The sequence below is a fragment of the Scardinius erythrophthalmus genome, assembly GCF_964197995.2.
Source record: "Scardinius erythrophthalmus genome assembly, chromosome: 17".
In the NCBI taxonomy this organism is placed as follows: Eukaryota; Metazoa; Chordata; class Actinopteri; order Cypriniformes; family Leuciscidae; genus Scardinius; species Scardinius erythrophthalmus.
In genome coordinates, this window is record NC_138237.1 from 40,502,450 (window position 1) to 40,526,961 (window position 24,512).

At 46.8% G+C, this 24,512-nt stretch overlaps 2 protein-coding genes across 5 annotated transcripts in view; one reads left to right on the forward strand and one right to left on the reverse strand.

The window, feature by feature from the left end:
* sec24a (SEC24 homolog A, COPII coat complex component) overlaps nucleotides 1-10,381 on the reverse strand; it is a 47,525-nt gene extending 37,144 nt beyond the window's left edge. The window contains exons 1-7 of one of the 3 annotated variants that reach the window (XM_081391009.1): nucleotides 10,115-10,381; nucleotides 5,965-6,288; nucleotides 5,739-5,900; nucleotides 5,485-5,684; nucleotides 2,844-2,950; nucleotides 2,342-2,529; nucleotides 962-1,064 (exon numbers count right to left, since the gene is read on the reverse strand). In XM_081391009.1, the coding sequence (XP_081247135.1) occupies nucleotides 962-1,064; nucleotides 2,342-2,529; nucleotides 2,844-2,950; nucleotides 5,485-5,512 (426 nt within the window). In that variant the 5' untranslated portion in view covers nucleotides 5,513-5,684; nucleotides 5,739-5,900; nucleotides 5,965-6,288; nucleotides 10,115-10,381. Of the gene's footprint in view, nucleotides 1-961; nucleotides 1,065-2,341; nucleotides 2,530-2,843; nucleotides 2,954-5,484; nucleotides 6,289-10,114 lie in introns of all 3 variants that reach the window. The other 2 variants (XM_081391008.1, XM_081391007.1) reach the window with 2 other exon arrangements.
* The window catches only part of sar1b (secretion associated, Ras related GTPase 1B), a 37,434-nt gene continuing 23,300 nt past the window's right edge, over nucleotides 10,379-24,512 (forward strand). Inside the window, exon 1 of one of the 2 annotated variants that reach the window (XM_081391030.1) lies at nucleotides 10,379-10,929. The gene's annotated coding sequence lies outside the window, so the exon portion shown is untranslated. The remainder of the gene's footprint in view (nucleotides 10,930-24,512) is intronic. The other variant, XM_081391031.1, reaches the window with a different exon arrangement.

The following is a 24,512-nucleotide window of genomic DNA, read 5'->3' on the forward strand; positions in this document are numbered from 1 at the left end:
AGGGTCGGAGGTCAGGTCTGGACAGGGCAAGAAGTCAGGTCTGGAGGGTCGGAGGTCAGGTGTGGAGGGTCAGAGGTCAGGTCTGGACAGGGTCGGAGGTCAGGTCTGGACAGGGTCGGAGGTCAGGTCTGGACAGGGCAAGAAGTCAGGTCTGGAGGGTCGGAGGTCAGGTGTGGAGGGTCAGAGGTCAGGTCTGGACAGGTTCGGAGGTCAGGTCTGGATAGGGCAAGAAGTCAGGTCTGGAGGGTCGGAGGTCAGGTGTGGAGGGTCAGAGGTCAGGTGTGGAGGGTCGGAAGTCAGGTCTGGACAGGGTCAGAGGTCAGGTGTGGAGGGTCGGAGGTCAGGTGTGGAGGGTCAGAGGTCAGGTCTGGACAGGTTCGGTCTGGTCTGGACAGGGCAAGAAGTCAGGTCTGGAGGGTCGGATGTCAGGTGTGGAGGGTCAGAGGTCAGGTCAGGACAGGTTCGGAGGTCAGGTCTGGAGGGTCAGAGGTCAGGTCTGGAGGGTCAGAGGTCAGGTCTGGATAGGGTCAGAGGTCAGGTCTGGATAGGGTCAGAGGTCAGGTGTGGACAGGGTCGGATGTCAGGTCTGGACAGGTTCGGATGTCAGGTCTGGACAGGTTCGGTCAGGTCTGGACAGGGCAAGAAGTCAGGTCTGGAGGGTCGGAGGTCAGGTGTGGAGGGTTGGAGGTCAGGTCTGGAGGGTCAGAGGTCAGGTGTAGACAGGGTTGGATGTCAGGTCTGGACAGGTTCGGAGGTCAGGTCTGGACAGGGCAAGAAGTCAGGTCTGGAGGGTCGGAGGTCAGGTGTGGACAGGTTCGGAGGTCAGGTCTGGAGGGTCAGAGGTCAGGTCTGGACAGAGTCGGAGCTCAGGTGTGGAGGGTCGGAGGTCAGGGTCGGAGGTCAAATCTGGACAGGGTCAGAGGTCAGATCTGGACAGGGTCAGAGGTCAGGTGAGACTTACGGAGAGATCCTTGAAGGGGTGCAGCAGGAGGCCGAGGGGAAGCTTGGCTTTGTTCAGCAGAGTCTGTGTCTGAGGGATGCTGGTCAGAGTAGAGCGGAAGACCCTGAGGACGAAACATGCGGTGAGCGGAGGGCAGAACACACACACACACACACACACAGACACAGACACAGACACAGACACAGACACAGACACAGACACAGACACAGACTTAGCAGAGAGTAAGCACTGCGTATTTTTTTCGGTGCCCATGTTAACAGATTAGAGCATTCACACCGCACACAGAGGCGGAGCAGAGCAGAAGCAGCAGTCCCGCGATCGTTTCGGCGCCGAGTCTATTTTTGCTGCGCCGCTTACGCTGAATTAAAGTGACAATGCATTGATCATGGCCAAAATACACCGCAGTTTTATCCAAAAAGTGCACTGATGATATCTATTGTTTTAAACAGACAATCAAATGACCAACAGCAATTTAAAAAGAAAACAAATGTCCAAAAACAAACTTGTTGCCAGAACAATAAAAACAAAGATGAACCAAAAGTTATATAAATGAAATTATTAATAAAATAAGCTTCTTGACAAGTCTTTTCTCTTAAATGTGTTTGAAAACGAAATAAAGCAATGCCAACTTATCCATTATAGAGTAGGCTACTCTGTCTGTACACAAGCCGCGGTTCAGCCGCGCGTGACAAACGCTGCCAGTGTGAAAGCAAAACGCGCGTGTCCTGCTCCCACTCACCATACGCACTGCTCCTGCGCTGCTAACGCGTGCAGTGTGAAACCGGCGTAACTCTGTGCCACCGCATAACTATAGATGTGTTAAAAAATAATGAGAATATATATACATATATATCCGAGTCCTGATCGGGAGGTAACGTCCGATTCCGATCGAGTCTGAAACCACGTGAGCGGATCAGGACATCCCTACTTGTGATGTGTGTGATCTAACAGGTACACGGTAGCGAGTCGTTTAAAAACAGCAACAAACTCCAACAAAATAAAGGCATTTTATGCAAATCCACAACCTTTAATCTACAGATAAAGCATTATAATGTGAATATATCATATTGGAGAGAGTTTTACCGTGCATCCTGCTGTAACCGGATGAGGCGCACGCGCTGTTTGAATACTGAATGGAGAATGATTGACAGCCACAGAGGAGGGAAAACGAGTTTCCGTAAACTTAAATTTAATTGTTAATAGACTTCTGTCCCTCACATTAAGCCATGGAATTGCTTCAGATGACTTTGTGAAATTATAATTAGACTCTCTCAGACCCAAGTCACCCAAACTGACGTGAAAAAAGCGCGAGGCGCCGAAAAGCGCGCTGTTTGCATCCCTGAGACACACACACACACACACACACACACACACACTGACTCTGGGCAGCAGTTGATCTTCTGCAGGTCCTGTGGGAGGCAGGGAGTGGGCGGAGTCACGGCTCCCGAGGGAAGGATGTTGCGCTCCTGAAGGAGGTTCACCACACGAAGGGCTTCTGGCGTCTGGGACTGCAGACTCATCGCTGCCAGAGACGGGCTGAGCTGAGCGCCGCTGCCCGACGGCTGGACCTGATGGAGAACAGGACGGGACACAGCCTTAAGCGTGACACAGTATGCCCCTTTCCACCAGATGTGATATAAATCTATGGTGTCCCCAGAGTGTATCTGTGAAATTTCAGCTCAAAATACCCTCAGATAATTTATTATGGCTTGTCAAATTTGTCAAATATTAGTGTGTGTGTGTGTGTGTGTGTGTGTGAGAGACTGGAACCTGTGTGTAGAGAGCTGGAGCTGAGGGACTGGGATAGATCTGTGTGTGTGTGTGTGTGTGTGTGTGTGTGTGTGTGTGTGTGTGTGTGTGTGTGTGTGTGTGAGACTGGTACCTGTGTGTAGAGAGCAGGAGCTGAGGGACTGGGATAGGCCGGCTGGAGAGACGGGTACGAGGAGGCCGGTGGTCGGATCATCTGCGCAGGCTGAGCCTGATAGAGTCCTGCTGGAGCAACACACACACACACACACACACACACACTCTTCATTAAAGGGATACTTCACCCCTGGAAAGCTGAATGTGTATTTAAAATGGGTCATTTATGTAGAAGAAATGTGAAATGATTTTTGAATTTGGAGCTTTCTAGACTGAGAAAAGCCAGAAAATGTTTTTTTGGCTCAAGTGGATGAAAGACAACAACTCCCAGAATGCACTTGCTTCGCTGCCCTAGGAGGCCACGCCTACCAGTAAGAGAGCGCAGTTGAAAACAACAAGGTTAGGCTACTAGCGAGTCTCCGTGACGAGTCTGTCCTGGATTTCGAGATCGCCCAAAATGTCCAGGATTCGGCTTTTGCGTTCTACAGTCGCCATTCCTCATGTTCACTGTGGCGAGCAGGACGAGGCTGAGGGCCGCGGGAGAACGGCGCGAGGCCGGTGGTGTGTGTGTGTGTGTGTGTGTGTTACACAGATCAGTGTGTGTGTGTGTGTGTGTGTGTGTGTAACTCAGATCAGTGTTTGTGTGTGTGACTCAGATCAGTGTGTGTGTGTGTGTGTGTGTGTAACTCAGATCAGTGTGTGTGTGTGTGTGTGTGTGTGTGTGTGTGTGTGTGTAACTCAGATCAGTGTGTGTGTGTGTAACTCAGATCAGTGTTTGTGTGTGTGACTCAGATCAGTGTGTGTGTGTGTGTGTGTAACTCAGATCAGTGTGTGTGTGTGTAACTCAAATCAGTGTGTGTGTGTGTGTGTGTGTGTGTGTGTGTGTGTGTGTGTAACTCAGATCAGTGTGTGTGTGTGTAACTCAGATCAGTGTGTGTGTGTGTGTGTGTTACTCAGATCAGTGTGTGTGTGTGTGTGTGTGTGTGTGTGTGTGTTACTCAGATCAGTGTGTGTGTGTGTGTGTGTGTAACTCAGATCAGTGTGTGTGTAACTCAGATCAGTGTGTGTGTAACTCAGATCAGTGTGTGTGTAACTCAGATCAGTGTGTGTGTGTGTGTGTGTGTGTAACTCAGATCACTGTGTGTGTGTTACTCAGATCAGTGTGTGTGTGTGTGTGTGTGTGTTACTCAGATCAGTCTGTGTGTGTGTGTGTGTGTGTGTGTGTGTGTGTGTAACTCAGATCTGTGTGTGTAACTCAGATCAGTGTGTGTGTGTGTGTGTGTGTAACTCAGATCAGTGTGTGTGTAACTCAGATCAGTGTGTGTGTGTGTAACTCAGATCAGTGTGTGTGTGTGTAACTCAGATCAGTGTGTGTGTGTAACTCAGATCAGTGTGTGTGTGTAACTCAGATCAGTGCGTGTGTGTGTGTGTGTAACTCAGATCAGTGTGTGTGTGCGTGTGTAACTCAGATCAGTGTGTGTGTGTGTGTGTGTGTGTGTGTGTGTGTGTGTGTGTAACTCAGATCAGTGTGTGTGTGTGTGTAACTCAGATCAGTGTGTGTGTGTGTGTGTAACTCAGATCAGTGTGTGTGTGTTACTCAGATCAGTGTGTGTGTGTGTGTGTGTGTGTGTGTTACTCAGATCAGTGTGTGTGTGTGTGTGTGTGTTACTCAGAACAGTGTGTGTGTGTGTGTTACTCAGATCAGTGTGTGTGTGTGTGTTACTCAGATCAGTGTGTGTGTGTGTGTGTGTGTAACTCAGATCAATGTGTGTGTAACTCAGATCAGTGTGTGTGTGTGTGTAACTCAGATCAGTGTGTGTGTGTGTGTGTGTGTGTGTGTGTGTGTAACTCAAATCAGTGTGTGTGTGTGTAACTCAGATCAGTGTGTGTGTGTGTGTGTGTGTGTGTGTGTGTGTGTGTGTGTGTGTGTAACTCAGATCAGTGTGTGTGTGTAACTCAGATCAGTGTGTGTGTGTGTGTAACTCAGATCAGTGTGTGTGTGTGTAACTCAGATCAGTGTGTGTGTTTCCACTGTCGGGTCTAAAGTTGCTAGTGTGTGTCAGGGCCGGTCGCGTGTCACTCCCGGGCTCGATCGTCTGGGTAACGGACAGGGTTTGTGTCCTCCGAACACCCTGGTGTAAAGCGGGCCGGATCGGGCTGGAGGAGCGGACATGAGGAGTTTACCTGAGTCTGGAGTCGACAGCGCCGGATGATTCCAGACACACACTAACATCAGCATTCAAGACTACTGACACTCTTCAGCTCAACTCACTGTCATGTTTTTATCTGTCAGCCTCTTTACTCCGGACTGTCTGATATCCGTATTTAGCTCCGCGTGTGTCATAGAATAAAGCAACCCCAGAGCTTCCTCTGTTTCTCTGACTGATAATATAACTGTCCTGGGAGAGACGCTACAGCTCCTCAGCTCGTACTATGGTGGCATATTTGTAGAAATAATCATTCTTTCTGAATGTGATATAAACACTGTCCTGTGAGTAAATAAACAGACGCGACTGGATAAGTATGCTATGTGTGTCCTCTTTCTTTTGTGAAATAACGGTAGGATAACCGTAGGCCTAACGGTAAGTATGTGGTGGTACCGTAACTCAGATCAGTGTGTCAGTGTGTGTGTGTGTGTGTGTGTGTGTGTGTGACAGTACCGTGCTGCAGGGCTGCCGGAGGCTGCATGGTGTTCTGGAAGACAGGAGGTGTTCTGGTGCCGGTGCTGTACGGGCCTGGGCCAGTATGGTTCCCCACAGGGGGAGGAGCTACAGGGGCCGAGGTGACCCCGCTCCAGCTGCTGGGGGGCGGAGCTACAGGGCCCGGCGTGACCCCGGGCTGCTGAGGATGCTGGGAGTAGCTGCTGGGGGGCGGAGCCACAGGGGGCGGAGTGACCCCGGGCTGCTGGGAGTACCTGCTGGGGGGCGGAGCCAAAGGGGGCGGAGTGACCCCGGGCTGCTGGGAGTACCTGCTGGGGGGCGGAGCCAAAGGGGGCGGAGTGACCCCGGGCTGCTGGGAGTAGCTGCTGGGGGGCGGAGCCACAGGGGGCGGCGTGACCCCGGGCTGCTGGGAGTACCTGCTGGGGGGCAGAGCCACAGGGGGCGGCGTGACCCCGGGCTGCTGAGGATGCTGGGAGTAGCTGCTGGGGGGCGGAGCCACAGGGGCCGGCGTGACCCCGGGCTGCTGAGGATGCTGGGAGTAGCTGCTGGGGGGCGGAGCCACAGGGGGCGGCGTGACCCCGGGCTGCTGAGGATGCTGGGAGTAGCTGCTGGGGGGCGGAGCCACCCCGCTCCAACTGCTGGAGGGCGGAGCCACAGGTGAGGGCTGGTGCCGGCCGGTGCTGTACGGGTTCGGGCCGGGTGGAGGCAGGCCTTTGGTGGTCAGGCTGTTTATGAAGCCCGTCAGCGGCGGAGCCATCAGGCCCTGGTTAGAGGAGTAAACGCCAACGGGATTCTGAGACGGACCTGAGGCACAAACAAAAATTACACAGTGATGAATGATTAAAACAGAGAATAACTACCGGGAACAGGTCATCATTGACTAGTCCTCGACTCTGATCCATGAATGGACATTTACACACAAACTGACCACCAACCGCAAAATTCAGACACCATCATTATTGTTTTAGCTCGACTATCACAGAATGGACAGCACAGGATTGTGGGATATCAGTAGTGAAGGATGCATCTATGCTGCCTTCAGAAATAGATCGGATGGAAGTGCAGCTAGCACTGGATTCGCAGACTGAAGTGCAGAGATGCATGGAGACCTAAACAGGGGTGGGGAATCCAAAACAGGGCGTGGCTTACTCTCACTGACTGACAGAAGGTTCCGAGCAAACTCCGCCCCACACCCGATTCTAAAGATTCCATTGGTCATGTCAATCAGTGTGCTGATTTCCAATTCTAACCCCTAATCCTAACCAATGGGCTTGGGCTGAATAGTGCACTAAAGAATGGTTCAGGAGAAAAGCGATCCAGAAAATCATGTGATGGCCGAGTTCTGGCCGTCCATAACTCCCGGGCTGGACCTTATTTAGTTTAACCCAACATCACTACCCTCTCCCACGCTGTGGCTATCCAGGCCTGGACGGGACGCCCCGTCGCTCGAACACACGAGATTCCAGCTTATATCTCTGTAACAATAGGCTTGTACTTTGATGTCCTTCACCGATCGGTCTGTGCAGCGCCGGTTCAAGTCGAGCAAGCCTATAAACTCAGCTTATGGAGGCTCTGCCCCTTTCTAGAGTTCCCGCCCCTTTTATGAAGGCTCTGCCCCCTTCTGGAGCTCCCGCCCCTCTTCTGGAGGCTCTGCCCCCTTCTAGAGTTCCTACCCCTGTTATGGAGACTCTGCCCCCTTCTGGAGTTCCTGCCACCTTCTGAAGTTCCCACCCCTATTAAAGAGGCTCTGCCCCCTTCTGGAGTTCCCGCCCCTCTTCTGGAGGCTATGCCCCCTTCTAGAGTTCCTACCCCTCTTATGGAGGCTCTGCCCCCTTCTAGAGTTCCCGGACCTCTTCTGGAGGCTCTGCCCCCTTCTGGAGTTCCTACCCCTCTAATGGAGGCTCTGCCCTCTTCTAGAGTTCCCGGCCCTCTTCTGGAGGCTCTGCCCCCTTCTAGAGTTCCCGGCCCTCTTCTGGAGGCTCTGCCCCCTTCTGGACTTCCCGCCCCTCTTATGGAGGCTCTGCCCCCTTCTGGAGTTCCTAGCCCTCTTCTGGAGGCTCTGCCCCCTTCTAGAGTTCCCGGCCCTCTTCTGGAGGCTCTGCCCCCTTCTGGAGTTCCCGCCCCTCTTATGGAGGCTCTGCCCCCTTCTGGAGTTCCTACCCCTCTTATGGAGGCTCTGCCCCCTTCTAGAGTTCCCGGCCCTCTTCTGGAGGCTCTGCCCCCTTCTGGAGTTCCCGCTCCTCTTATGGAGGCTCTGCCCCCTTCTGGAGTTCTCGCCCCTCTTATGGAGGCTCTGCCCCCTTCTGGAGTTCCTACCCCTCTTATGGAGGCTCTGCCACCTTCTGGAGTTCCTACCCCTCTTATGGAGGCTCTGCCCCCTTCTAGAGTTCCTACCTCTCTTATGGAGGCTCTGCCCCCTTCTGTAGTTCCTACCCCTCTTATCGAGGCTCTGCCCCCTTCTGGAGTTCCCGTCCCTCTTTTCGGAGCTCTGGCTCTGCCTCCCTTTGGAGTTCCCGCCCCTCTTATTGAGTTCCTGCCCCTTCTGGAGTTCCCGTCCCTCTTATTGAAGCTCTGCCCCCTACTGGAGTTCCCGCCCCTCTTATCAAGATCCCGCCCCTCTTATTGAGTTATCGCCACTCTTATCATAGCTCTGCCCCATTCTGGAGTTCCCGCCCCTCTTATCGAACCTCTACCCCCTTCTGGAGTTCCCGCCCCTCTTATCGAACCTCTGCCCCCTTCTGGAGTTCCCACCCCTCTTATCAAAGCTCTGCCCCCTTCTGGAGTTCCCGCCCCTCTTATCGAAGCTCTGCCCCCTTCTAGAGTTCCCGCTCATCTTCAGGGAGATCAGATCTCAAGGCTGGATCTGCTCTGAAGCACTACGGCCAGAAACACTCGAGTTCTTGATCTTAATGTCATTTTGATTATGAGATATGGAGACTTAAATGACTGTTTTCAGTTGATGTGTGAACAAAACTTTGCTGAACATTATTCGTAGCTCCTGTCATCCAATAATCGCATTAACCGTTGTGCTTTGATACTTAAGCCGCTTTCCAACCGGAGGAACCTTTTCACAGTTCCTAGAACAATTGGCTATAGGACCCAGATGTCTGCGTGTTCGCACCGCAGGAACTAGGAACGATTTTAGTTCTAGGAACTCCATTTGGAGGAACTAATTTAGGTCCTACTTCAGAGTAGGGTCTAAACCAGCACTATAGGAACTACCCGTGACGTTAGTGTACGCTGATTGACCGAACGCACGCGGAACACCAGCACCCGCCATTTTTAAAACAGCTAGCTAGCAACACTGGACATCAACCACACGGCATAGGCTAATACCTTTTTCCATATACTGTCTACTTTCTATAACAGTTCTATCTAATAACATATTAAACAAGACTGTTAGACAGATCGCTAACTAATAAACACAGAGAATGCGAGCATTGTTTGCTCTGGCGTTCTCAGCGCCGCCAAAATAAAGGTCCGTCGCGCCGTCAAAATAAAAGTCACCGTGCTTGCGTCACTCTCTTACCCCTCCTACCAGTTCCTATGGCCACTTGGCCAGTGCGAACGCAAACAGCAAAACCGAGTTTGGGGGAGAGTAGTTCTTAGAACTGTTTAGAAGTGGATAGTTCTTAGAACTAAGTTCCTGTAACTAATTGGTCTGAAAGAGGTTTTAGATATGAAACAAAGTTTTAGCTTTTACATTCTGTCAGTTTAATCACTGATCAATTCATGTGTTTGAGTCAGATCGCTTATGGGCAATTCCGCGCAAAACTGTCACATCCATAACACCAACACAATGCCATGGTATTTAGTTGGCGTTATGGATGTGACATTTTTGCGTGGAATTGCCCTCATCATCTCAGTTGAACCAGTTCTACAATATTCAGTGCATGTTTTAAATTATTTTGTCATTAAAACAATCAAAACAGCCACCATTTAAATGTCTAATATTCAACATTAAATTGGAGTAGGTACATAATTATTTAATTAAATATTATAATGTTAATACTGTAATAAAAGCTGCCTTGTGTGCAATTTAACGGTCTGTATGGAGATCAGTTGTTGGTTTTAACATGTAATATTATAGTAATATAGTGATTGACAGGTATAGTTTACAGCATTAGTTCAGGGAGGTTATTTACTTGAGAGATGTCATGTACTTTAGAGCTGATATATAACCAAACAAGATCAGAACTGAATCGACTCCTAGTCTTGTGAAACGAAATCGAATTGAATCGATAAATCAGTGTCAAACCCTGAGAGAAACACTGAATCTGCCGAGACAGTGACAGCCGTCGATCAGACCGAAACCAGCACTGAGGATCGGGCCGTTCTGCCTGACGGAGGAGTCGCGTCGCGAGTCGGTTCACCCGTGTGTTCGGATCATCTCTGACGGGTCGTTCTGAAGTTCTGAAGTTTACTCGGATGATGATCACAGGTTTTGGCCTTCATCGAGCGACGCGACGCACTGGGACGCTCTGGCTCATCGCGTCGCGTCACTGACGTGACCAAACTCTGAAGAACTCGACCTACGTCGCGAAACACCCGACGCGGACAACACAAGCGTTCAATACCCCAACGCGTTCAACACAGGCGTTCACACGCGACAGCGGCGCGAGTAACTCACCGTTCGTGTACGAGCCTCCGGCGCCGTTCTGTGCCGCGAAGCCGCCGCTGGACATGCTGACAGACGCACGCGTTCCCTCGAGTCGACAAGCGTATGTGTGTGTGTGCGATCACAGGCCCGCGGCTCCGGCCATTCTCTTGACGCGCTGAATAGCGTTGCGCTCCTGAAGATATAAACCAGCGCCTTCCTCTCACCGGAAGTCAAGCGCGAGCTCTGAGCACGCGCATGCGCACTTGGTACACGTGGCATTTCCCGTGGAAAGCCGCTTTCGTCCGTACTGGAAACACGTCCCATTAGTCAAAGCAGAGGGATCGTTTAAATGGGACATTTCCTGCATTATTAAAAACATGCTAAACATTTAACATCATCAAGCAGAAGCGGAGAATCTATAAATCTTTAAATTCCTACACACACGTTTTTAAAAGACATTGTTGTATCTTGATCAATATATATTTTCTTGTATCATGAAAGGTAAAGCGTTAAATACAATTTATAATCGACGTCAACACACCTCAAAACTATATTAAAAATAAAAGCTACTTATACAAAATATTATATATATATTGTTCTGAAGTTCTCGGCATAGTTACATGTACTTTAATGAATTGTTTCGTAAATAAACCGTCGTGCCACGGTTGTTTATGTGGTTGTTTCCACGCCGGACGGTTTCGGTTGTGACACACGCCGGAAGTGCCGCCATTGCTGTGTGTCGTGGCTGTGAGCTGTGAGCGGAGTGTGTTCAGTCGACTGGACTCCTGTATTCACTCGTTGATCTGCGCTAGGAAGAGCCACACTCACCTGTACACACACTCGAGGTGAGTGTTCACCTGCTCAGGTGTTTCTCCGTGTGTTTATCAGTGTGTTTCCGCGCGGGTTCCGCGTCTGCCGGGCGCTCGCGCTAACGCTAACGGCAGACTCCGGTTGTGTAACGGCGAACTCCGCTTATTAAACCCGAATCATGTCGTGGCATCATAACAGCGGCTCGTGTGCTGCAGAGAGCCGGTCTGCCGTGTGGCGGAGGGGGGAGGCGGGGTCCCGCGGTCCGGGTGTTGGGCAGCGCTAGCTCGGTTAGCATCAGCAGTGACACGTACATCAAACTCCGGTAATGAGTTCAGATCATATTCATAACTATATCTCACCACACCGCTGCTGCTATCAGGATGGAGAACACACACACATGGAGATTAAAACACGGTTCATCAGAAAGTGTGTGTGTTAAACCTGTAATAGCGTTTTAAAGCAGCGCATTTAAGAACAGCTCCTGGTTTAACATCATATAAACAGTCATAATATGCAGATGAGCATTAATGACCTCAGCCGCGTGTCTTTAGTTCATCAAGAGCTGCTGACGGGGAAAGCAGAGGTCGACTTACACATAATCTGTTGTATTATTATTATTATTATGTTGTATTTGTCATGTCGGTAATGTCTGTCGGCGCTGTAATCCATCACATATAAAACGAGCTCAACCTCGCGATGTGATTACTGGATCACTAACACATCTCAATACTATTAGAATAAAGGGTGAAGATGATGTTCCTGTAGGCCATCACTGTGTGTGTGTGTGTGTGTGTGTGTGTGTGTGAAGGCTTCATCTACACACTGAGAGTGTTTGATCATCAAAGATTATAGTAAATCAGAGCCAGTGTTTCTCCAGAAGCTCATCGGTGATGTCATCAGTGTCCTGGTTACAGAAGGCCTAACCCTGGGTTAACTAACCCTGTGTGTGGGTTAACTCTCGTGTAGATCAGTGTGTGTGTGTGAACTCGTGTAGATCAGTGTGTGTGTGTGTGTGTGTGTGTGTGTGTGTGTGTGAACTCGTGTAGATCAGTGTGTGTGTGTGTGTTTGTGTGTGTGTGAACTCGTGTAGATCAGTGTGTGTGTGTGTGTGTGAACTCGTGTAGTTCAGTGTGTGTGTGTGTGTGTGTGTTTGTGTGTGTGTGAACTTGTGTAGATCAGTGTGTGTGGGTTAACTCTCGTGTAGATCAGTGTGTGTGTGTGTGTGTGTGTGTGTGAACTCGTGTAGATCAGTGTGTGTGTGTGTGTGAACTCGTGTAGATCAGTGTGTGTGTGTGTGTGTGTGTGTGTGTGTGTGTGTGTGTGTGAACTCGTGTAGATCAGTGTGTGTGTGTGTGTGTGTGTGTGTGTGTGTGTGTGAACTCGTGTAGATCAGTGTGTGTGTGTGTGTGTGTGTGTGTGTGTGTGTGTGAACTCGTGTAGATCAGTGTGTGTGTGTGTGTGTGTGTGAATTCGTGTAGATCAGTGTGTGTGTGTGTGTGTGAACTCGTGTAGTTCAGTGTGTGTGTGTGTGTGTGTGTGTGTTTGTGTGTGTGAACTCGTGTAGATCAGTGTGTGTGTGTGTGTGTGTGTGTGTGAACTTGTGTAGATCAGTGTGTGTGGGTTAACTCTCGTGTAGATCAGTGTGTGTGTGTGTGTGTGTGTGAACTCGTGTAGATCAGTGTGTGTGTGTGTGTGTGTGTGTGTGAACTCGTGTAGATCAGTGTGTGTGTGTGTGTGTGTGTCTGTGTGAACTCGTGTAGATCAGTGTGTGTGTGTGTGTGTGTGTGTGTGTGTGTGTGTGAACTCGTGTAGTTCAGTGTGTGTGTGTGTGTGTGTGTGTTTGTGTGTGTGAACTCGTGTAGATCAGTGTGTGTGTGTGTGTGTGTGTGTGTGTGTGTGTGTGTGTGTGAACTCGTGTAGATCAGTGTGTGTGTGTGTGTGTGAACTCGTGTAGATCAGTGTGTGTGTGTGTGTGTGTGTGTGTGTGTGAACTCGTGTAGATGTGTGTGTGTGTGTGTGTGTGTGTGTGTGTGTGTGTGTGAACTCGTGTAGATCAGTGTGTGTGTGTGTGTGTGTGTGTGTGTGTGAACTCGTGTAGATGTGTGTGTGTGTGTGTGTTAGGGTTGTGCCGATGGACGATATCATCGTCCATCGTGATGCCACGCCCCCCACCCTGTCAGACCAGCCCAGTCTCACGGCAGTTCGTTTTCGTGTGTACACCAGTGGTTGGGAACCTATGGCTCGTGTGGCTCGCAAGGTCTCTCACCCTTTACCAACAAACGATTAAAGACGTGTGTGTTCAGTGCTGTTCGCGAGTGTCACGAGTCACCACAGCAATCAACCAAACGCTTACGTTTCTGTGGTAACCTAACAGTTACAGCTCCTGCACTGGGATTCAAGCAGAACAGCTTGTTTAAGGTGATGGCGAAATTCATTTTAAAACAGCAATGAAAATTTAAAAGTAGGCTTTTCACCCTGTTGGCCGCTGCCTGGTACTTTCACTTTTGCCGCAGAGACCCTTTATGTCCTATAAATGTATCGTATTGTTGATAATCCGCACAGATTTCAGTTGACGATTATGTAAAGTTCATAACAAAACATGAATGAGAAAGAAAAGAGCAGGATGTGCTATTGAAAAGCAATATTAAAAGCACGATAAGTCGCGAAAGAGAACTGAATTCTACTGACAGGATGGTGCGCGCGCTCCGAGCGCAACATGGTCAAGTAGTCTTTGTCTTCGGTTGCGCGCCTGAACGGCCAAATAAACAGAAATATTTCAAAATGCCAAACTGAGGATTCCCGGGGCGTAAACACAGTAGATGTAAGTAGCTACAATGTGCACTCTCCCTGTCTCTTCGTGATCGTCAGCGCACCCCCCCCCCCCCCCCCCGACGATATCATCGTCCATCGCGATGTTTTACTGTAAACATCGTCAACTGCCAATTTAGGGGACATCGCCCAACCCTAGTGTGTGTGTGTGTGTGTGTGAACTCGTGTAGATCAGTGTGTGTGTGTGTGAACTCGTGTAGATCAGTGTGTGTGTGTGTGTGTGTGAACTCGTGTAGATCAGTGTGTGTGTGTGTGTGTGTGTGTGTGTGTGTGTGTGTGTGTGTGTGTGAACTCGTGTAGATCAGTGTGTGTGTGTGTGTGTGTGTGTGTGTGTGTGTGTGTGTGTGTGTGTGTGTGTGTGTGTGTGTGAACTCGTGTAGTTCAGTGTGTGTGTGTGTGTGTGTGTGTGTTTGTGTGTGTGAACTCGTGTAGATCAGTGTGTGTGTGTGTGTGTGTGTGTGTGTGTGTGTGTGAACTCGTGTAGATCAGTGTGTGTGTGTGTGTGTGTGTGTGTGTGTGTGAACTCGTGTAGATCAGTGTGTGTGTGTGTGTGTGTGTGTGTGTGAACTTGTGTAGATCAGTGTGTGTGTGTGTGTGTGTGTGTGTGTGAGAACTCGTGTAGATCAGTGTGTGTGTGTGTGTGTGTGAACTCGTGTAGATCAGTGTGTGTGTGTGTGTGTGTGTGAACTTGTGTAGATCAGTGTGTGTGTGTGTGTGAGAACTCGTGTAGATCAGTGTGTGTGTGTGTGTGTGTGTGTGTGTGTGTGAGAACTCGTGTAGATCAGTGTGTGTGTGTGTGTGTGTGTGTGTGTGTGTGAGAACTCGTGTAGATCAGTGTGTGTGTGTGTGTGTGTGTGTGTGTGTGTGTGAACTCGTGTAGATCAGTGTGTGTGTGTGTGTGTGTGTGTGTGTGTGTGTGTGTGTGTGAACTCGTGTAGATCAGTGTGTGTGAACTCGTGTAGATCAGTGTGTGTGTGTGTGAGCTCATCTCTTCCATGAGCACTTAACCTCTTTAAAATAAATTGCTTTCCCTTTGAAACGTCACTTATCAGGCTTATGCTACTCTGGATAATGCCTGAACTTCGTATCTTGAGCACTTCTTGCGCTGTTGTTGTTTTTGCCTCTTCATGATGACTCGCTTAATTTAGTCCTAACTTGTAAGTCGCTTTGGATAAAAGCGTCTGCTAAATGACTAAATGTAAATGAACTCGTGTAGATCAGTGTGTGTGTGTGTGTGTGTGTGTGTGAACTCGTGTAGATCAGTGTGTGTGTGTGTGTGAACTCGTGTAGATCAGTGTGTGTGTGTGTGTGTGTGTGATAAAGCAGTAGTACGGGTGTGGAGTGAGTGATGAGAGAGATGTGATTTTTAACCCTTTATCTGTCATAGGGGTGGAGCGGTACACAGACGTCACGGTTCGGCACGAGTTGAGGGAAAAGCAAAACAAAAATGCAGAAGGCAATTTTCTTTACTGTGCATGTCTCAGGCTGTACCATAGTGTCGTAAGTCTCTCCCCTGAGCTGCAACAGCCTGCCCTGAAGTGTGTAAAGTAAGATGTAAACAAAATAAGACAATCAGCTATAAACTGAAAATAAAGCATCTCTTATTGATGTGCGGACGCACGAGCGCGAGGGCGCGCGGCAAAACTGTCGTCATTGCGGAGTGTGGGCGGTCGCGCGACTCGAGCCGAATCTGGCCGAGCATGAACATCTCACAGCACCGGCACCCAGTTCTTGCGTCTAAAGTAGTTGCTTACATTAACAAAATGAGCCTACAATAGCAGACATAAGACCTTTAAATAAAAATAAATGGCCATGTTTTATAAAAAGGATCACAAAACTAAATAAAAATATTTAGAAATTATGTAAGATAACGTTAATTTAGTTTTTATTTATTTATTTATTTATTTATATTTTTAAAACAGGAAAAGATTAAGGACAATCGGGCCTGGCTCAGTATAAAACTGATTTTCAGCAGGTTCCTGCTCTGCAGAACATATAAACCACAGACACAACAAAGCTCACACACTAAACAGCTAGAGACAACAACAGACACACAAACCAAGATATTGGGCCACAGGAGGGGCTATAGAGCCGTCTCAATGGTCACAGCTATACCTGTCCATTAAATGGCGAGCAAATGTTATTTTAAATAGTCTTCTTGATGTGATAGTTCTGATGTGCTGTGGGATCTCATTCCAGGCTTTAGTGAGCACATGAAAAAAAGATCTCTGTCCATAACAGTTCCTAAAAGCCGGTAAAGGCAAAAGTCCATTTGTAAAAGATCTCGTAGTGCGCTCAGACCTTGAGCTAAGTTTCGGAACCAATTCGTTTAGAGCAGTTACAGTGTGTCCATTTGAGATTTGATAAAACAAGTTTATCCCATGGCTTATTTTAAAGTTCTGAAATGTCAAGGCATTACACAAAGATAGTGCAGTACAGTGGTGAGTCCAGCCTGGAAGCCTGACATGGATCTTATGAGCTCTATTATAAAGTCTTATTACTGGTTCAATAATCTCATTTGTTGTTAGTGACCAAACAGGTAAACAATACGACAAAGTGGACAGAATGATGGCATGAAGATAGGTTTTTGAAACAGAAAGCAACAAATATGGTCTAATTTTGCTGTAAACATATAACTTTTGGTTTAACTTTCTGGTTAGGGTTTGAACATGTTCTTGATAAGTAAGATGTGAGTCAAGATAGACTCCCAAATACTTATATGCTGATACAATTGAAAGCGTTTGATTAGAAAAAGTGATAGGATTGGATATGGATAGCTGTCTCCTAGATGAATAGAAATACATGCATTGTGTTTTCTTGACATTAAGTGTTAAATGATTATCTTGCAGCCAATTATGTAAATGCTGCAGATCTGTGTTAAGTCTGTAATTAATTGTCGATATTAGAACCAGAAAGAAAAATAACAGTGTCATCAGCATATAGCAAAGAACTAGAAAAATTCAAAACACCAGGAAGATCATTAATATACATAAGGAAAAGTAAAGGACCTAAAATACTGCCCTGTGGAGCTCCCATAGAACACACTCGTGGCTGTGATGTTACTGAGCCGATTCTTACAGTCTGAGATCTGTCACTTAAATATGATGTAAACATATCTATTGCGGAAGATGACAAATGAAAAGAAAGAAGTTTGTTTAACAGAATTTGATGATTGACTGTATCGAAAGCTTTCTGAAAATCTATGTATATAACTCCAGTAATCTGACCCTTGTTTAGAGACGCACGTATTTGCTCAGTGAGAAGCAGCAAAGCCGACATAGTTGACCGCAAGGGTCGAAAGCCATGCTGGCAATCACTGAGCAGGTTATTATTTTCAAGGTGGTTAATTAGTTGATTATACAATATTTTTTCAAGCAACTTGGAAATGGTTGGGAGAATTGCAATTGGACGGTAGTTGGAAATATTAGTTGGATCATCAGACTTAAACATCGGGGTGATCTGGGCCGTTTTCCACAAGGCAGGAAATACTGATTGTCTAATACACAAATTAACTAAATGATGAAAGAGTGGTATAAGAGTACTGGCATGAGTTTTAAGAAAAGTCATGTTTAAATTATTTGTATCACAAGCATGAGAAGCATTCAGAGAACACAAAATATTAGTTATATCATTTTGTACAATTTCAGAAAAAGAGAATTGCTGAGATAATGCTGGTACTGATGTGAGAAACAGAGGAATAGTAAATTTAGAGGATAATTCTTGTACAGATGCAATAAAATACTCATTAAAAGAATTAGCAATTTTATCATGATCAGTAAGAAGAGTACCATTTATGGATATTTGCAAACTATTATTCATTTTAGTTTTTTTTTCACCAGTTATAGATTTCAATGTTCGCCATAATGTTCTAGGGTTGGAAACTGTTCGACTAATTTGATTTTCATAATAAGACTGTTTTGCTTTGTATAATTCAAATTTACACTTATTTCTAAACTGTGTGAAAATAAGCTTAGCTTCAGGTGTTTTTAATAATCTGTAGGCTTTCAAGGAAGAGTGTTAGTTGTAGGTTACGTTCTCATATCCATTTTTTTTCCTAATGTCACAAGAAATAGTCTGGTTTACTGCTTTACACGATTCTTTTGTAGTGTGGTTTTGGTGTACTAAAGTGTTGTTGTACTAAAATAAACATTCACGTACCGTACTTCTCACCGCTGATTCCTGATGGTTAAGCCTTGGTTATTATTTCGCCTGGCGAGTCTCCGCAGACGGACGAGGCGTTTATACTTTATACTATATACGCGCTCGCCGGTGTACTATTCTGTGAAACGTCAGGGGGCGACTGGAGTAATTGTCCTCTAACCATCAGGAATCAGCAGTGAGAAGAAGAAAGCTACACACACGTGACAGTGTTTATTTCAGTACACCACCACCAATACCACACTACAAAAAGAATTGTGTAAAACCCAGTAAACCCTGAGATACTAGTGACAATAAAACAAAATATATGGATATGAGAATGTGTATAAAACATAACTATATTAACAATCTCTTACATATTTTCTAATTTCACTAAACATTTCATTAAGTTTCGTGAACATTTTTATTAAACATGGACCTTTATGTTCATTAAAAATACTTTTTATGCTATTGTATGCTCATTTTTTAAATGTAAGCAACTCATTTAGACGTGCAAACTGGGTGCCGGTGTGGTGAGAAGTTCGAGCTCGGCCAGATTCGGCTCGAAGTCGTTCATCTTCGGATGCGGCGCCGCGCGCGTTGTTACAAAAAATGTCGCGCACACCGCCAGGCGAAGGTCTTGCGAACCCAACGCGCGAGACCGCCCACACCGCAATGACGCCATTTTTGCCGCGCGCACCCTCGCACTTGTGCGGATGCGTCGAGTATAAACCAGGCTTTATACTTTCCGCGAGGGTCCGCGTGACATAAAAATTGTCATCGGGAGTGCGCGCGGAGGCTCGTTGCGGACAGCCGCGTGCCACCCATTTTTTGTGACCGCGCGGACAAAAGGGCGTTCATTAGGTTAAAACCGCGAAAGAGAAGGAAATAACATGGACGCCGAATTTAAAAAAACGGAAAACGCGCGCATGCTATAGAACCAATGCCTGTTTTTCACGCAAGCGTGTTGGAAGCGTTTCCAGGCAAAATAGAATAGGAAAAGATGTTTATATGTCATTTTTGACACAAATACATATTAATAAATGTCATTTTGATGTTTGAAAGTGTCTGACATAAATGCAAATATAAACTATAAATATAAAAAATATGATCGATTACACTGTCCAGACCGATCTACTGCGCATGCGTTGAACGCGTTCACCGAGCGACTTCAGCAGAAATTATAAATTAGTCCGCGTCTGAGCTGTGCTGTCGTGTGCGCGCCCAAACTGGAGTATAACAGAGGCTTTAGAGGACAATTACACGAGTCGCACCCTGTCGTTTCAAAGAATAGCACACCGAAGTATAAATGCCTCGTCCGTATGGGGAGGCTCGCGCTGCGGAGGCGGGCGAAAGTATAAACAAACCTAGCTTAAGGCGGAGCTACAGATTAGGTGTCCCTAAAGCACCCGCGTATCTAACAGTAGCTCCGCATTGCATTCATTAATTTGCACGCAAGTTTTATTTATTTTTATACAGTATTCTCCGTGTAAATTCATGCACTGAACCGTGACGCCCGTACCGATTCGGTTCAATACGAATACATGTACCGTTCCACCCCTAGTGTGTCAGTCGTGAGGCTCGGCTGTGGCGTCATCGTCAGCTGACTGGCTTCTGATTGGTCGACCAGCATGTTACACCACATGACTTTGGCTGACAAACGTTTCTCTAATGTCAGTCAGCAGTGAATGTTTGAAGATGTTGATGTGGACTCACACACTCCGAGGTCAGCGGGTCGGCTCCGGCTGTAGCCCTGTGACGGGAGCGCTCCGGTGTCCTGATCCGCAGAGAGCCGCTGTAGATGTGAACCGCGTCACTAGCTGTGGCTAACATCACGCTAGCATCATTTCTCTGTAGATCAGTGTGTGATGATCAGTGTGTGATGATCAGTGTGTGATGATCAGTGTGTGATGATCAGTGTGTGATGATCAGTGTGTGATGATCAGTGTGTGATGATCAGTGTGTGATGATCAGTGTGTGATGATAATTTCTAGAGAGCTTCTAGTCGACTCGCACTCGTTCTCCACTATCACGCCTGTGATGACGGGGGGGATTACTGACGGTACTGACCCTTCAACACACACAACACACACAACATCAGTGATTATTAATTAGGCCAAAACAATAGCAAGAAAACAGTTTACTGGTGTAATAAACTGGTGTTTTCTGAGTCAGTGTGTGTGAAGATGATGATGAATATGGTGGTGATGAAGGTGATGGTGAGGAGGATGATGCGGACTCATCTCTGCAGGACAGAGAGAGATGCAGCTATCATACGCATCATGTAGCCAGAGAGAGTGTGTGTGTGTGTCCGTCACCGTCACACACTCTGAGTTGAGATTGCTGACGTGTGTATCAGGCGTGTCCTTCACCTTTACCGCTGCTGTTCTTTACTCTAGTACACACACACACACACACACACACACTGATTAATTCTCCTCGGTGTGTGTGTGAGGCATCAGCTCTCCTGAACACAAGTCAAGTCATCTTCATTTATATAGCGCTTTTAACAATGTAGATTGTCTCAAAGCAGCTTTACAGTGATAAGCGTATAATTTAAGGTAACAGAGATTGTTTTGGCTTTATAGCAGAGTTAAGTTATTTCCATCTAAAGTTAGTTTTAATTGATTTGCTTCCGTCGCAATGATCATTTGTTATTAAATTACACACACACACACACAGATCGCTGGATCCAGCTACTCTCCCAGAGCAGGTCATAGTTCATGTGTTTGATCATATCTCTCACTTCTGCTCTGGTGTGTGTGTGTGTAGATGAACAGAACACGTCACTGTGTGTGTGTGTGTGTGTGTGTGTGTGTGTGTGTGCACTTCAGTCGCTCGTGCTCGTGATATTGATGACATGGCCACAGTCCTCATACGCTGCTTGATGCTCGCTGATATGTGCAGTTATTCTTTATGGAAACGTTTGTTCTTGATAATATTGCGTCTTTAATGATAAAGAATAAAGATACTTAGTGCTTTAATATCTAATGTGTGTGTCTCGCTCACAGACGCTTGTCACAACACTCGCCTATGAGTGTAGGCCTGTCACGATAACAAATTTTGCTGGACGATAAATTGTCCAAGAAATTATCGCGATAAACGATAATATTGCCGTTCTGAGACCATTTTCATTTAATTTAATTATAATGGCATAATAATGCAGGTACACCTTTTCAACGATCTATAAACTTTTATTTCTAAAGAATATTAAACTTTGAAAACGGAAAACATTTTAAATATCCAAAAAAATGAACAAAACAACCAAAAACAATGAAAGCAATGGACTCTTTAGTGTCTGTTAACAAAATAAATGTCTGTTAATAAATAAAATGGATGTAAACAAAATTGCACTTCAAAAAATATTAAACATTAGGCTTTAGACATTAGGCTTAAATAGTGATACATTCCATAACAGGCAAAACTGACAGTTAGGACCTTTGTAAACAAATAAAAAAAAGCCTCAACAAGCCATATCGCACAATTTTGCACTGTTACTCCTGTTACTTTGTCAAGTGATTGTGTACTGTCGGGAAGACGGAGACGCACTTTATTGCGTGTATGATGCTCACTGAAAATACTTGGTTAGGATTAGGGGTGAGGAGTGCGTGCGTATTACACGCCATAAAGAGCGTATCATATGCACGCAAAAACTAGTTTTGGCGTATAAATGGCACGAGAAATAACATTCGTGGTATAGATACGCATTTTCATGTGATAGGGCTCGCTGTCGCAACTCACAACTAGCGTCTTCTCTCTCTCCCGGCAGTAGCCGCAAACAGTCCCGCCGGCGCTTTCCCATACAAAGACCATGTGACTGACAAGCGCCGCGCCGCCGCCTCCCCACACAAAGACCATGCAACTGACAACAAGAGGGTTCATTCCTCATATACGCTAAAGAACCGAGCGAGAGTGGTCATCCAGTCTCTTTGGTAGAGAGAGAGAGAGACGAGGAAAACAAACAAGCATGCAAATGGAATTATCGCGGCTGGAAAAATTATCGAGCTCATTTTTTTTTATCGTGCGATTAATCGACTTATCGACTATCGCGACAGGCCTATATGAGTGTGTAGATATGATCATGCTCATATTTAATAATGCTCATGACAGGAGTGTGTGGAGCTCGATCCGCGGTCGTGTTGATGGACAGGCTAACATATGGAGAGAGAATTGTCTTTATTACATGCAAGAAAATAAATGATCTGAGAGAGAAAAAAAAGTTTGAGAGAAAAAGTTATCACACTGATAGCAAAAAATAATAATATTTGAGACTAAAGTTTTGAGAGAAAGTATTTTCTCAGAACAAAAAAAATATAAATTAATTTTTTTGAATTATTTCTGAGAAAAAAAATCTCTCTCAAAATACTTTGAAAAAAACTCTCAAATATATATTTTTTGCTATCAGTGTGAAAACATTTTCTCAAAAAAAAAGTGTTTCTCTCAAAACGCTTTTCTTTGCTCTCGATGCCATTTCTTGCTCTCGTGTCAGGATTCTAGCCTGGCAAGCCAGACCTACATCTAGATGTTAGGTATGGAAACTCACCATAGTCACGGCTCAATCCGAGGGGCGGATAAACGGCTGTCTTTCAAATTCCCTCTGCACGCAATAGGACAGCGCTTCAACCAACCAGAGCGTTTTCCCAACAGCGGAGCTTAGTTGATAGATTCCAATTTTGCCATATCTGGCCGGCAAAACGACGAACACATCTTCCTTTTTTTAAGAATGACTTAAGTGCCGTTCTTTGCTCTTTTCTCAAAGAAAAACTTAACTCCAAGTCCTCCAGAGTCGCGGCCAAAGCCGATTCGAAAGACCGTTGTTCTCCATCAGCAGCCGCCATTCTTTGTTTTCAAGTAGCAGCAGCCAGGTAACCGCCGCAACTCTGTCGTGTATGTTAAGCCCGCCCCCGCCTACTCTATACACAACGTGATTGGCCTGACCCAATCTGGGTTTTTGCAGCGAGAAGGTTTATTGAGAGTGTCTAGACCCACCTGGCTGCGAAATACATTTTGCTGCCGCTAGGGTGCGTCTAGATTTCTAGGCTATCAGGATTCTGCTTTGACTGTGAGAATTGTGTCATGGGCGGGGCCACGATCCTATTGGCCAGTCGGGTGAGCATCGTCTTGTCTTGGGAGTCGAACTGAATCATTACACCATTGTTCGCTTCACCGGCATAGATGCCGCCTCTGCCTTAGTAGTTGAGCATGATGATTCACGGTGATCATACGCCTGGTTCAGATTACAAGAATTTTGTGTCTGTTACGATAGTCACGGTGTCAGATTACACGATTTTGACTCCTAAAAATCTTGTCATGTCGTGGATGGACAGGAAATATGTCAGACTACACTTTCAAATACACACAGACACTCACTGTGCTCGCTCGCTCACTCACGCTCGCGCACACACACACACACACTGTAGCTCGCTCGCACGCACACACACACACTCTCACTCACTGTGCTCGCTCGCTCACTCACGCTCGCGCGCACACACACACACACACACACACACTGTAGCTCGCTCACTCGCACGCACACACACACTGTAGCTCGCTCACTCGCACACACACACACTCTCACTCACTGTCGCTCACTCCCGCGCACACACACACACACACACTCGCTGTTGCACTCGCCCTGACTCACACAGTCACTCTTGGCGGAACCCGTCGCCCGGAACCGAGCAAGGACCGTTATGCCGGGGTTTCGCCTGGAAAGCTCTATAGAAATCTGGCACTCTGTTGAACGAAGTTAAACTGAGAGAGCGTGACATTCAGACACCAGAATGAACGAGCTTACAGTAACGTTCATCAGGCAGTAATACAGTATGCTACTTTCAGTTCACGTTCACCCAAAACTATCGTTCAGTGAACCGTTCAGGCACAACTATAGTGCTCAATAGCATCTGAGATACAGATGCTAAACACATGAATAAAAAATCTCTGCAAAAGATGCTTTCCAACAGGTGTTTAACCATTCGCTGTGAAACTGTGGACCTATTCTTCCAAACGCCTCACACCCGCACATTCTTCCGCTGAGAGCTCGAGTAATAGACACTCCAGCCCAGTTGGCGGCGGCGGAGTAATACCGTACCTCACTGCACATCCAATACAAGTCAGTGGAGTTGGACAAAAACTACGATAACACCTGTTGGAAAGCATCTTTAGTGTGAGCATATCAGTGAAACACCCCTGAGCACTCGCTGAGCTTCACGTCCGTTAGCCTGATCGTTCACCAGTTCTGTCTAACAGAGTATTAGATGTGACTGACAGAGATGGGGAACTAATGAAGATGGAGAACGTGAGTGTGTGTGAGATCAGGCGCTGCTGTTCTCAGAGCCGCCCGTCAAAATAAAAGTCCCGCTTCAACACATCGGCCAATCAGAAACACTGATCAGCCGATACCGATATTTAAAAAAATGCCAAATATCAGCCGATATATCAGTCGACCACTAGTTTCAGTGTGATGCTTCTGTGCGTATGTGCAGGTGTGTGTTAGCCAGCGAGTGTGTGCAGGTGTGTGTTAGTCAGCGAGTGTGTGCAGGTGTGTGTTAGTCAGCGAGTGTGTGCAGGTGTGTGTTAGTCAGCGAGTGTGTGCAGGTGTGTGTTAGTCAGCGAGTGTGTGCAGGTGTGTGTTAGTCAGCGAGTGTGTGCA